We start from the raw sequence: 15,000 nt of genomic DNA on the forward strand, positions 1-15,000 counted from the left end.
GGTTTCTCTCCAGTGTGAATCCTCATGTGTGGTTTAAGGCTTGATGATGTTCTGAAACTCTTCCCACACCGAGTACATGTGTACGGTTTCTCTCCAGTGTGGATCCTCATGTGAATCTTAAGACTCTTTTTGCTTCTCAAACTCTTTCCACACTGACTGCAGGTAAAACAATTCTTGTTTCCGCTTTGCATTGAAATGATACCTTCTGTATCACCAAGTTTATCTCCTTTGATCTCTTTAAGGTCTGAGGAGAATAAAAAAATTACAAAAAATAAAATAAGTTAATTAGCAAGTCATAAAAAAAATAAGTGAAAAGACATTAAAGATACACAAACTTTCAATTTTATGCAGTGTAGTGTCTGATTGGTCTGATGACATTAATCATATGAGACACACACACACACACACACACACAAAAAAATAAAATAAAATCACTGATGTATTCTGATATTCCTATACGTAAAAGCACAACTCTTAATAATGAAGCCAAGCGTAAGAGAAAGGAGAGGCGTCTCCGACAGAGGGCGCGCCAAACCAACAAACCAGCTGGAGGAACTTTTGCTGACCTCTCTACTCAGTTTACACACATGAATCTAAGTGCATAAATGTGTAGGCACACTATATACACACTATACTGACTCCAGGGACAGACTAGTCTTCGCCGAGGCCAGCTTCCAGCCTCCACCGCTGAGACTGCAGCTCTGCACAAGACTTTTGGCCAGCGGAGAATTTAAAATGATCGTGCCGAACTGGGTCTAGTTCTCTCAAGGTTTTTTTTTTCCTCACTCTCCTATTGGTGAAGTGTTTTTTCCCTCTCCGCTGTCGCCACTGGCTTGCATGGTTCAGGATCGGTAGAGCTACACATCAATGGATTTGCTTTACAGTGTTTGGACTCGCAGTAATGATTTAAACCACACTGAACTGAGCTAAACTGAACTGAACTTAAACACTAAAAACTGAACTACCCTGATCCAGTTACTATGACCATTTATGTGAAGCTGCTTTGACACAATCTACATTGTAAAAGCGCTATACAAATAAAGCTGAATTGAATTGAATATATATTAAGGCTGATATTAAAACTGCCTAAATGTTGATTTATATTTTATAATGAACTCGGATGACTATGTCATCTTTATGGACTAAAGGGTCTCCCTACTGTTCAAGTGATAAGCATGCTCCTTGAACGTATGATTTAATTAGTTTGTGCACCTGTGTTTATGGTTGATTTCTGAACACGGTTTCTAAACGCTGTCTCCCAACACGGTTTCAGAGTTGATCCTCATCTATGCACGAGTATAAATGCTGACATGTACTAATCAGCTTTGCGCTTTCTGACTTCTGTATACTAAATGTCTAAGGCACTTTATTCTCCACAGAGGATAAAGTAAAGATTTTGTTTCTGTTATTTGGATCTTCGTTTTGTTCTACTTTTTCACTGGATTTTATTTTATTAATAAAAGTGTATTTTATTGCTTTTCTTCGCTGGAGTGGACATCGAATTCATTTTCCAGAACCCATCAAGTTACCCTGTGTGGTAAAGTGTGAAATTCATTTATTCTTTTGCAAAATGCATTCTAAAGACGATCCTTTAACTAAACTCCAGCTAAGAAATATAGCGAAGGGAGGATCCTGGTTTATCTTTGTTTAATTAAGGTAATTAAATAAAGGCAATCCAGCACAGCAGTTTTTAAAACGGTTTTCAAAATCAGTATCAGGTCTATAACAAATTAAGGCAGGGTTGTCCAAACTCGGTCCTGAAGGGCTGGTGTCCTGGAGATTTTATCTTCAACCCTAATCAAACACACCTGAAGCAGATAATCAGGCTCTTATTAGATGTACTGGGAACTTTCAGCAGGTGTGTTGCAGCAAATTGGAGCTAAACTCAGCAGGACACCAGCCCTCCAGGACCGAGTTTGGACACCCCTGCTGTAAGGATCACAATATTTTTAGTTATAATTTAAGAAATCTCAAATAAATGTAAAATGAATCGCCTCAGGTCATATTTAGTTATGGTATTAAATGTTAAATAAAGCTTTTAAAATGTAAATAAAAGACCAATTAGATTCAGTCCCTATATTTTTCACTGTTTATAAAGACAATCTTTAGGTTTTTTTTTTCTAGTCCACATAATCAAATGAACTTATTAACAATAATTCTTATTGTTTTCTTTTTATCCTGATAATGAAGAATCAGTAATAAACACCAACCTGTTTGTTCTTCAGTCTCTTCCTGTTTAATTCTGAAGGGCTCTGGATCACTCATGTTCTCTCTGTCCTCGGTCTCTTCCTTTTTAATTCTGCAGGGTTCTGGATCACTCATGTTCTCTTTGTCCTTCAGTAAACTCTGTTTGCAGATTTCCTTCCTGATGATCTGAAGCTCATCTTCACTTGTGGACTGATGGGAATATTCCAGTATTTATAGCTGAACTGATGAGGGGAGGAGCTTCACTGCAGGGGGAGGAGCAGACCAGCCAATAGTAGCAATTCTTCAATCATTTTTATCTTCTAATGAACATATTCTTTGCTCATTTTTATCTCTCTCTCTCTCTCTCTCTCTCTCTCTCTCTCTCTCTCTTTAATAAATGAATTACAAACTGTTTCATATTAATGTATGATCACAAAGTCTAAATCAGTAAAAAAAATATTTGTTGGCTCAACTTAGTCATCTTGTTGCATTTACCCAGTTAAGTTGTATTGACTTAATTCTCCAAGTTTAGGTGACTAAATTCTCCAAGTTTTCTTAAATATATTTGTCTACTATAAACTTGTGAAAGGAGATGTTTGGTAAAATCTCATGTTAAAAGTCAATCTGGTCTTTCCGGGAATGTGCAGCAACCTTTAGAATGGAGAAAAAAATCACATTTAGGTGAATTATTGTAAATATTTGGTCTTAATTATTTGTCTACTGTACATTTATTAATGGAAATACTGGTCAAATCTCACCTTTGGTAAGTCAGTCTGCTCTCTGAGAATATACTACAACCTATAGAATGTAAATACATTTACACTGTTAAAATATTTCCAAAAAAAAAGTGTCTACTTAATGTATTTAAATGACATAAGGTAAAATCTATAAAAGAACCTAGTCAGGGAAATAGAAAAGTACTATTTTAACTAACTTTACAAAGCTTTATTAGTGTGGCCAAACCCATATGTATTGGCCAAAATCTAATCTGCTCTAGAAACTTTTATACTGGCAAACATATGTTGACAATAACATGTCATTTTACAAGTTATTACACAAATGGGAAGGAGCATTACTTACCAAATGTGATGATTGAACAATTAAAAAATCATATATCCCAAAAATAGCCTGACTTCCTCTGGTGTTTAACTGGCAGTTGACAAACAGACTTCATGCTGCAAATGTAATATTTAATATTAAGTTAAGGCCACTGACACTCTACTACAGACTAGTTGAGACGGTGAAAACTTACCAGGTTAAGTTGAATTAACAACTTTGTTGTTTCAACTTACAAAGTCATGTTGAAAAACTGATAAGCAGAATATTTTTTACAGTGTAGCGATTTTATTGCTAAAATGAGAAAAACAAATTAATCAATGTAAAGAAACTAAAAACAACCTTTCCATCAACTGTGGTTAACCTAACTTATTTACCGTGCTATATAGGAATCATGGTTCATCATAGAATATTGAAATTAAAGCCGTTAACCCAGGCTCACTGGAAATAGACGCCCAGGGTTACATTTTTTTGCTAAACCTGAAATGTGCTGCTCAAGTAACATTGCAGCTTGTGCAATATAACATTGCAAGGTAACTTGCATTTCTGTGATGGCACCATTAATGTTGCAAAGTACATTTTGGAGCACAATACATTGCCTTCTTTTCTAGGGACACCCATGAAATTTTAACAAGACAATGCAGAATTACATTCTGCACACATTACGAAGTCCTGGCTGTGGAGGAGGAGGATACAGCTGCAACCCCCACTTTGGGAAATACTGCCTTACAAAAAGTAGATACAGCAAGTTCCTTAACTCTGTTTGACCACCAGATGGACACAATGCACTTTCAGTCTTGAAATATGTTGAGTAATGCTTACTTTTAAAATGCAGTACAGTGCAAGTAAGGAGGATTATTCTTTGCAAGTCAGACTCTGAAACAAGCTTTTGTTTGGTCTCATCTCATTCCATCATGAAGCCAATGATCTATTGGGATGGGAAGAGACAAAAAAATGTTTGTTTCCTAGTTTTGACTTGCAAACATTGATCCTCCTAGCCGTACTGTACTGTGTGTGAATATGACTACACCAGGCTGTCAATGACTTAAGTTAGCATGAAACTAAAGGCACTGTTGTTCTTTACAAATTGTCCTGAAGTTGAAAAAAAACGTCAAATGAGGGTTTAAATTAATGTTTAAAATGGGTTATTTCTTACTTTACTCTCAGACTGTCGAATACATACGTGTCAAACCTTCGTTTAAGGGAATTATGTGCGGAATGTCAATCATCTTGTGGTACAGGAGGGCACGCGCTTCTCTTGTGGTTCTTTAATAACAGCAGCCGCTCACGTCACGCGCTCTCACTCACGGTCACGTGCTCGTCACGGCTCCAGGAAGTTGCTTCAGCACATACACAGAAATGTCGATGCTAGCTGTCAAACGGTGAACACGTCGCTGCTCACCGACGGACATTTAAACGGTTAAAACCAGAATAAAAACTGTGCGACCTGCAGGACAATGGGATGAAATACATTTGGACGTCGAGCATTGGGTTTCAGCGAGTTAGAAGGACTAACGTTGTATTTGGAGGCTAACTAGCCAACTCTTCATGACACATTAACAACATAACACAACAAAAACGAAGGTGGTTCGGTGTTTTTCTCGAGTGTTTTAGGCACCGTGACTGAACAGCGATGGAGTGGGACAATTCTGGGACATTTTGCAAGACTCAAAGTGGTTAACTAAGAAGTTAGCGATCTGTCTACAAGTGAATTTGCAGTGTTTTCGCATTTTGTTTACAGTTCAGTCAGGAGATTCTACGGTGTTTGGGTGTTTTCGTGTTCTGGTTTTCGGTTATTTATTTCTCTACAAGTGTTAAGTGGTTCACAGGAGCTCCAGGATGCACGACGCATACGAACCAGTTCCCATCCTGGAGAAACTGCCCCTCCAGATCGACTGTCTGGCGGCCTGGGGTGAGTTTTGCTCATCTTTTCTTCACTTCATTTGCTTTGTACACTTTCAACACTCATGTGTCATAAATAATGCATATTCATGCGTCCGATAATGTCTGTTTTAAATCCTTGAGGTGTCTGTAGCGTTTACATAACACAATGATGTACAGTCAAATAAATGTGCTTAAAGGGGCAGTACAAAAATGTACTTATCATTAACCTTTTTTTGTGATTTCAAACATTTCTAAGCTCCAATTTTCCTGTTAAACAATTTAAGATATTTTGGAGAATGTTTGAAACTGGTAGCCATAGTATTTTCTACTACTCACCGGCCACTTTATTAGGTACACCTGTCCAACTGCTTGTTAACGCAAAATTCTAATCAGCCAATCACATGGCAGCAACTCGATGCATTAATGCATGTAGACATGGTCAAGACGATCTGCTGCAGATCAAACTGAGCATCAGAATGGGGAAGAAAGGGGATTTAAGTGACTTTAAATGTGGCATGGTTGTTGGTGCCAGACGGTCTGGTCTGAGTATTTCAGAAACTGCTGATCCACTGGGATTTTCACACACAACCATCTCTAGGGTATATAATGGTCTGAAAAAAAAAAAATCCAGTGAGCGGCAGTTCTATGGGCGCAAATGCCTTGTTGTTGCCAGAGGTCAGAGGAGAATGGCCAGACTGATAGAAAGGCAACAGTAACTCAAATAAGCACTCGTTACAACCGAGGTCTGCAGAAGAGCATCTCTGAACGCACAACACATCCAACCTTGAGACGGATGGGCTACAGCAGCAGAAGACCACACCAGGTGCCACTCCTGTCAGCAAAGAACAGGAAACTGAGGCTACAATTGACACAAGCTCATCAAAACTGGACAGTTGAAGAAGAAGAAGAGAAACGTTGCCTGCTCTGATGAGTCTCCATTTCTGCTGCCACATTCGGATGGTCGGGTCAGAATTTGATGTCAACAACATGAATTTATGGATCCATCCTGCCTTGTATTAACGGTTCAGGCCCGGTGGTGGTGCTGTAATGGTGTGGGGACACACTTTGGGTCCATTAGTATCAATTGAGCATCGTGAATCATCTCGGACTGGTTTCTTGAACATGACAATGAGTTCCCTGTACTCAAATGACCTCCACAGTCCCCAGATCTCAATCCAATAGAGCACTTTTGGGATGTGGGGGAACGGGAGATTCGCATCATGGATGTGCAGCCGACAAATCTTTTGCAACTGCATGATGCTATCATGCCAATATGGAGCAAAATCTCCGAGGAATATTTCCAGTACCTTGTTGTATCTATGCCATAAAGCAGTGGTCACCAAACTTGTTCCTGGAGGGCCGGTGTCCTGCAGGTTTTAGCTCCAACCCTAATCAAACACACCTGAACACGCCAATCAAGCTCTTAAGCAGGTCGCACACCAGAAGCGCCGCTCGGCGCCGCGACACGGCGCGTACATGACAGATTAAAGTATCGCACACCAGACGCGCACATTCGAATGATATTTAACATGAAACGAATCAGATGGCGCTCTGTGGCGCGGCTGAAAAATGAACTGCGTCCTGAGCCGTCGCCGGGCGCCGCCGACAGCCGCCGACTTGCGGCGCCGGTGTGTGTATCCTGATAGAAACCTATGATTAGAATTCTAAAATACGTGGCGCTGCGCGGCGCGCCGCCGAGCGTCGCTTCTGGTGTGCGACCTGCTTTACTAGGTATACTTGAAACACCCAAGCAGGAGTGTTGAGGCAAGTTGGAGCTAAACCCTGCAGGGACTCCGGCCCTCCAGGACCGTGATTGGTTACCCCTGCCATAAAGGATTAAGGCAGTTCTGAAGGCAAAACGGGGTCCCACCCAGTACTAGGTGGGTCTAAGGTGTACCTGATAAAATGGCCGGTGAGTGTAGACGTCAATGGCTACCAGTTTCCAAAATATATCTTCTTTTGTGTTCAAAAGAAGATATAAAGTCAAGCTAGTTTGAATCAAACAAATAAGTAAATGATGACAGATAGACCGTAAGAACTCCTGTAACTGATTTGCTCCAGAAAGCTTATTATGATTTTTATAAAATGTTAAAACAAAGAAAAACATTATTGGTAAGGCTAATGACGCAGAGGAAAATAATATAGAATGACACAAAATAGCAAGAATATAAAAATAGTGGTTTTGCAACACCAAAACAAAGATAATGACCTGACCATTTAAATCAGACCAAATTGAATTAACCCTTTTGTCAAATTGCTCTTTAGGTTGATAATCCTGCTTTGTTTTCAGATGATTGGCTCCTTGTGGGGACCAAACCGGGTCATCTGCTTCAGTACAGGATCAAGAAAGATGCCGGTGCGTAGCTTCTGTTTTCATCTGTGCTCATGTTTATTTGCTTTTTCACTTGTTGTTTAATTGATTATATTTTTTAAATCACAGGTACAAACAGGTTTGAAGTTACATTAGAGAAATCCAATAAGAACTTCTCCAAGAAGATTCAGCAGGTAAATATACTGAATAAGTTAATTAATGCAGGGTTTTTTACATCTTTCCACAGTTGACCTCTGAGGCTAAAACTCAAAATTAGGTTTAAAGATTGAAAACCCCTGTATTAGAGGATTAGTTCACCCAAATGCTTGGTTTTATTTGCACATTGTTACTATGCATGTTGGATTATGTTATTAATATAATATAATACATACATTTCGCCTTCACTAACCAACTGTTTCCTCCCTCAGCTATTTGTAGTTTCACAGTACAAGATTTTGGTTAGTTTGTTGGGTGAGTATTGATTTATTTGTGTATTTTCTTGCTTACTTGCCTACATACTTGGTTACTGCAGTGTTGTTACCTTTTATCATTCCAGAAAACAACATTCACGTTCACGACCTGCTCACGTTCCAGCAGATAACTGTGGTATCAAAAGCTAAAGGGGCTACATTATTTGCCTGTGACCTGCAGGTATGTAAAAAGGCCCCTTTTTTGCCTTTTCCCCCATAGAAACAAGACATTGTGTTTTTGAAATGGTTAATTTGACAAACTATGAATGTGGTTTCTCTGCTAACACACCTGGGGCCTCATGTACGAAGACTTGCGTGGAAATCTTACTAAAACATTGCGTACGCACAAAGCTGTAAATGTGCGTACGCAGAAAAAATTTCAGATGTATGAAACACTGCGTACGCCGAATCTCACGCATATTCTTTTGTACATCCGAATGAACGTGAAACTGAGCGCAACATGCACGAGCGCAAAACCCCTCCCTGCCTCCTCCCCCGTATGAATATGCTAATGACTATGCTAATGGCAAAACCCAACGAAAAAGCAACGGCAAAATCAAACAAAAAGAGAAACTTTGAACAGAATGTGAATTGGAGGTGCTGCTTTCGGAGGTAGAACGGAGAAAAGCGGTGTTATTTGCAAGTTTGTTCTCCGGAATTAACAACAAAAGAAAAAAATAGAGTGGGAGAGTTTAGCTGATACGGTTAACACATCGCAGTACGGGTCTGAACATCGCACTGAGTGCATTTACAAAAGAAATAGTGTGGTTTATATCTGTAAACTGTTGCAGTACCCTTAACAGTCTCAGTGGCGCACCTCATAAGAAGCATATGATCATATACTGACACGTTCGAGCACAAACTCGGTTCGAATCCAGCGTCTGATGAATTCTTTCTTCTTTTTTTCCCGCTACATATCAGATTTTGCCCACTATTTATCACGAGAAAGACAAGTAGGAATCATTAATAAGTTTGTGCATCATATTTTATTTGCACATTTATTGAATGGAAATGTTTCTGATTCACGCATGCAAATTTATCTTCAGATAGTGTCTTTATAGCAATGTGCGTGCAGTAGACAGCTCAGATTACATTGGGAAAACAGGCGACCGCTGCAAATTGTGCTTTAATGTTTAGCTGGTCAACTGTATGGTATGGAAATCTTACATACCTACTATATGAACCCGTCTCATACAGCTGCCATTGCAAGGATCAGACACTTTGTAGAGAAGAATTTAACACAACTGCCTCTAGGAGTCGCCAATGGAAATAAAACAGACACGCACAAAAAATGTGCGTACACCTGCCAGAAAGCTGCCGTGAAGGTGCGCACATTCCCACGTTCAGTTCAATGTTAGTAAATCCAAACGTGAGCGAAACGTGAGCGAAACCTGGCGTACGCAAAGTTTTTGTGCGTACGCAGCGTTGATACATGAGACCCCTGGGTGGTTGTGTGGAGAACTGCCATCATATAATCATGGCAAAATCACAGTTGCCACATTTGCTTTACAGGCTGAGTAAAGAAAATACTGAGAGTTGTTCAATTCAATTCACCTTTATTTGTGTAGAGCTTTTACAATGTAGATTGTGTCAAAGCAGCTTCACATAGAAGATGATAAATTGAAACACATTTTTTCAGAGTTTAGTTGGTCAGTTGTTTCTTAACACATTGTAAATGTTAGATATATATATTGCTGAAATGTATTACAAAGGTTATAAAGTATGTAGAAATTAATTGTGGATTTAATTCCTTAAAGAGAACCTATTTAGCCTCTTTGCAAGATGTAAAATAAGTCTCTGATGTCCTTAGAGTGTGCGTGCGTGCGTGCGTGCGTGCGTGCGTGTGTGTGTGTGTGAGAGTTTCAGCTCAAAATCCCCCACAAATAGTGTTTTATAACTCTCTGAAACTGACCCTTTTAGGCTTTGATCCTAATTGTGGCATTTTGGTGACTGTTGCTTTAAATTCAAATGAGATTTAGCCTTTTTTTTAAAGAGGGCGGAGCTACAAATGCCTGTATGTCAGCATAGTTTCAGATTTAAAACTCTTAATGGCGGACCTCTGCTTTTTACTCAGGGCTGTTTATGCTAATGAGGAAGAGATGGTCAATAATGGGCGGTGCCCTGTCAGTCAAAATGTTTCTACAAATTGTTTTTATGAAGTATGACTATAAAAAAAATAATGAATTCATTTTTACCATTAAAGGCTGGCTATATCCACACAACTGTTTAAACCCCTTTTAAAGGTGATTTTTGCATAATGAGTTCTTTTCAAATAGTTTTTCACCTATTTTGTGATTTTATTTTATTATTTTTTTGAGCAGGGCTAAAATGGCAAAATAGAGCCAACAAACTTCGTCCCCGCCCCTAACACTTCTACACTACTGCGTTTTAGTCTCATTGGTTGTACCACTCAATCTCGAGTTACTGTCACTGTTTAATAATACACTTTTAATTTTGCTAGCTATCAGAATATATACAATTTAAAAACACAGAATGTTTTCAATTTGAAAACATTCATAATTAGCATCTGAAAACGCATGCAAATGTGAAAGTGGTGTTGATGTGCATGGTTGTCTATTTGAGCACACTCAAACACGCATGGCTTTATAAAGCAAAATAAGCTAACGTTACTAGAGATTGCATCAGTTGCATTTACTCATTGTAGCGACATTTGACAATCCCCGAGTCCAGAATGTATTTCTGTGAGTGGGCGTGGTCTCAGTGCTGCCTGTGGACACGCCCCTAGGTTTTGAGAGCAGAGTCCTGCGTATTTTTATAAGATTTTCGTGACATTTCATTGTTGAAATTGGTCTGAGTGGTTATTAACACATTTTTTTTTGTGTGACCAACTGGAAACACATTTTAATATCATTTTTTTAGTACTTTGTAGACACAGAAACAATCCAAAATTGCCATTTGCCATTTAACTTTTCTGTCAATGTCTTCTGTCCTTCATATTTTGCTAAAATGACATGTTGGTTAGCCATGTATATTCAGTTGGGGAAATTTGATTTTCATAACCGCCTGTCACTGACTCCAGATCCCTTTTTGAACCTGATCTTCCTCTTTCTCTCTTCCTCCAGCAGTCTGAATCTGGTGAGGCTAAACTGCGCATGTGTGTTGCAGTCAAGAGGAAAATTCAGCTCTATTACTGGAAGGACAGAGAATTCCACGAATTACAGGTTGATTCATGCTTGGAAACACTGAAACAGGGTATTTGTGGTAACAATAACAGTAACAATAGTATAATTCTTGTTTGGTCATTGTTTTAGGGAGATGTCACTGCTCCGGACATTCCCAAGTCCATGGCGTGGTGTGAGAACTCCATATGCGTGGGTTTCAAACGAGACTACTATCTGATACGGGTAAGAAAATACATACTCGTTTGAAATCATTAACATAGCAAGCTCCTCATTAGTGTTGATACCAGCTTGTTATCCTTTAAATATAATTTATTTGGTGGGAGTGCCTTTTAGTTAACGAAATCAAACTTACTATGTTTATTTTATAAGCACACATTGCTAGTCTTAAGGTAAACTTAACCAGTTAACACTTTGGGCTGGCGCTGCATCGAAAACCTCACCAAACTTACAAGGTGTTTCTACTTGAGTTGGCGTGCTCTCTGCTGTACTAATATCAGACCCCCTAGTTTTTCACAATTTTTATTTATTTATTTTTTATTTTTTGTGATTATTTCTTTTTTTGTGATTTAAAAATGACTCATTCTGTGGTGGTAATTCCCAGAAATTTGCGGACTAGTGAGATTGAAAAAATAATAATATAAAAAAGTGTATATATATATATATATATATATATTTATATATATATATATATATATATATATATATATATATATATATATATATATATATATATATATATATATATATATCTCTTATTTACCCTATTAGGTTAGGTGTGCAATCTAACACAATGAAACAAATGATGATAATAAAACTTCAAGACAAGATCCAAAACGGTAGTGATTAAACCAAAGGAAGGTTGTATACCTCTTATTTTTATCCACATACTTTTTTCCCCTCTCAGATTTCACCCCCCAGAGCATCTAACATCTTGTACCTCACACATAGGAAATGCGTTTAGGGCTTTCCCTACCGTAATACACCTAAAACACGAATTGCCGTAAACCTTGTCAATAGCAGGGAAGTGTTTTCTCTTGTCAACTGCAGGGAAAGAGTTTAGCGAAATCATTTATTGATTTGACGCACACCATAATACCAGCCAATTCAGGCATGTCCAGTGGTCATCTTCCTTGAATCAATCTCCGTCATTGTAAGCTGCTTGCTTTTCTGTCTGTTCCATTGCTCCGTTTGTTAGATGTTTGCAGCTCCGACTTTCTTTTGCAGTCTGAAGCGCGTCAAATGCAAAAAAAACACCCAATTCGCACCACAGGATGTCTAATCGCATCTTTATATCACGCTGCATCTGTTTGCTGCACAGGGTGCAAAACAATTCGTCCCTTCCATGTAATGTTTGGGCTGTAAGGGTGCAGGTGAGACATCATTTTCTGAGAGACACTCAAATACATCACGTGCCCTGCGTATACAACATCTATAAGTTATGTAAAACAATTAATTGCAAACGGAAATAAATATATTTTGGTTATATGGTTTGTAATTGGATTTTTTATGAGTTTATTTAAATTTTTGCAATTATTTTGTGTTTAATTAAGAATTTTGCATGATCTAAAAAATGGGCAACTTTTTGTTGATTTTGCGTTGCATTCAGCGATCGTGGAATTGCGATTAACTAGGGTCTGTTTTATTCGCAACAGCAGAGGAACTGTCATAATGAAACAATGGTAAAGAAGACAATGCAATTGCTTTAAAGCTTTATAATTTCATATTGAAAATGAACCTATTTATGGAAATTAGAGATGCACCGATTGCCGTTTTCATTTCCAAAAAAATAAATACATTTTGGTGAGTGTTACCTAAAGATACCAGTTTTTGCTGAATGAATGAATTTAACTATATATAAAATTAATAAGTTGTTGATAAATTTGTAGGAGGCTTTCAAAAATATTAATTTTAGTACAATTATGTAAAGTAAATGTATATCCTTACCAGCTGTGTGGATATACTATAAAATAAAAATAGAGTTTACTTAATAAGCTTTGAATGGACAGAGTTGACTCCAAGTCATGCATCTACAGATAAGGAGCAGCGTGCGAAGTTACAAAAAATGTTGAGATGCCAGCTGAAATGATTTTACACGCACCCAAAACGAACTTCCACTAACACAGTCACATTCGCCATATAAACCCAAGCAGACTTGTGGATTCATCGAGTATAAACTAACCTTTAATCTGTTCAAGCGAATCCACTTGTTTTGGTAAACTGTAATCAAAAGCTAACCATTTGCTTCCTCTCTGGATTGGCTGTCCTTCTCTCTGTTTGACAGATTGGGTAAAATATGCATAGCCACGTCCCTCAACTGTTAATTTACAGTGGGTGAAAGATGAGAGGAGGAGCTCAAAAACAAAACTCCGCCTCCTACTCAATGTTCCATTTTAGCTGGAAATACCTCTATCGTACTTGTATTAAAGTCTGCAGCAACTTCCAGTTCAGGTCATTGCACATTAAAAAATAAATTTCACCCCATGTTGTGTCAGCCATATTTACACACGGCCTCCAATTTTTATTTAATGATGGACGAAAATTTAGTCTTTCTAATCTATACCATTGTTATACTTCAAATGTAATTCATTTTTCCTTTTTGTAAATAAAAGTAATCTCTGTGTAGTTTGTACTATATTGTTGGTCTGTTTTATGTACATTGTTGTTACTGCAGGGCTCGAAATTGCGACCATTGTGGTCGCATATGCGCCCGAAATTTTATCTATGCGACCTTGAAATATATTTGGGAGCATTTCTGCGAGTGTTTAAAATTGTAGTGTGCGACCAATTTTTACTGCAAAATGTTCAGCACATGCACGGATTCGGGAGACATTCACGCAGAATGCATCTCTAAGCTCTTTGTCTGCACTTGAAACGCGAAACGCAGCGCTCGGGAATGGTTTAAAACAGTTGTCATGTCAACTTGCTGCAGTAAACAAATCCAAGTCCGTAATGCTTGCCCCGCCTTCGCGCTCTTCTTATTGGGCCACCACTGCTCTAGCACTGAACGCGAATGATTGGTTAATATCAGCTGTCAATCACTCAGCGCCTTCTGGCTTCGGATGACAGAGAGCTGCTAACGCGAAAAATTGTAAAGCGCTGAAGATGAGAATGAAGATAACATAACACTTGACAGATTTTGTTTTAGAAACCATGGCATCTACAGTTACAAATAATGACACATCTTACTAGTTATACCGTTAACACGTTAATTCAAGCAGTGCGTGCAGGGCCGGTGAGCGCTCCGTGTATGCTTTGGTCACTCAGTTATGTTATAAAAGTCTATTTTCTTGTGATAACGGGATTTTGTTGAGACATATTTTCCTCACGCTTGCATATAACGTTATATATGATTTTTTTTTGCTTGTTAGTTTGATTAGTGTTGATTTCAAATACAATCAATATGTTTGCATAAAACTTGTAGTAACGGTGCTCATAATTGGTGGGTGCGACTAAATTTTGGCTGATGCGCCTACATTTTTAAAGTTAGGAGCACCCGTGCTACCAAGCAAAAAGGTTAATTTCGAGCCCTGTACTGCTATCAGAAAATTGAATCTGGATGAATTTTATTTATTCTCTTGCATCTGTTACAATTATTTTCACTGCAGCTGAGTCTGTACATACACTCATTTTTGCTCAATCTGCTGGCTTTTCTCTTCAGATGGATGGACGTGGCTCAATCAAGGAACTGTTCCCCACAGGAAAACAGCTGGAGCCATTGGTAGCCCCACTGGCTGATGGGAAGGTAGCAGTGGGTCAGGATGACCTCACGGTTGTCTTAAATGAAGAAGGCGTCTGCACTCAGAAATGTGCCCTCAACTGGACTGACATCCCTGTTGCAATGGGTATGATGTAGGCCTGTGCAATTAAGTTAAATCGATCGCAATTTGAAGTGTTGCGATTAGTTAATTGCAAGAGGCTCATTATTAAATATATATATAATTTCCTTTTC

At 38.4% G+C, this 15,000-nt stretch overlaps 2 protein-coding genes across 2 annotated transcripts in view; one reads left to right on the top strand and one right to left on the bottom strand.

Moving 5' to 3' along the window:
• zgc:112399 overlaps positions 1-2,392 on the bottom strand; it is a 3,293-nt gene extending 901 nt beyond the window's left edge. Inside the window, exons 1-2 of the mRNA XM_087291178.1 lie at positions 2,211-2,392; positions 1-244 (exon numbers count right to left, since the gene is read on the bottom strand). The exon at positions 1-244 is cut by the window's left edge and continues 901 nt beyond it. Of these exons, the coding sequence (XP_087147304.1) occupies positions 1-244; positions 2,211-2,322 (356 nt within the window). The 5' untranslated portion in view covers positions 2,323-2,392. The remainder of the gene's footprint in view (positions 245-2,210) is intronic.
• Positions 2,393-5,082: 2,690 nt separating this feature from the next.
• The window catches only part of vps39 (VPS39 subunit of HOPS complex), a 38,742-nt gene continuing 28,824 nt past the window's right edge, over positions 5,083-15,000 (top strand). The window contains 8 exon segments of the mRNA NM_001113540.2: positions 5,083-5,155; positions 7,418-7,483; positions 7,568-7,632; positions 7,867-7,909; positions 7,995-8,089; positions 10,992-11,090; positions 11,181-11,273; positions 14,710-14,893. Of these exon segments, the coding sequence (NP_001107012.2) occupies positions 5,083-5,155; positions 7,418-7,483; positions 7,568-7,632; positions 7,867-7,909; positions 7,995-8,089; positions 10,992-11,090; positions 11,181-11,273; positions 14,710-14,893 (718 nt within the window).

Source organism: Danio rerio, chromosome 17 (assembly GCF_052040795.2).
Source record: "Danio rerio strain M-AB ecotype USA chromosome 17, GRCz13ab, whole genome shotgun sequence".
In the NCBI taxonomy this organism is placed as follows: domain Eukaryota; kingdom Metazoa; phylum Chordata; class Actinopteri; order Cypriniformes; family Danionidae; genus Danio; species Danio rerio.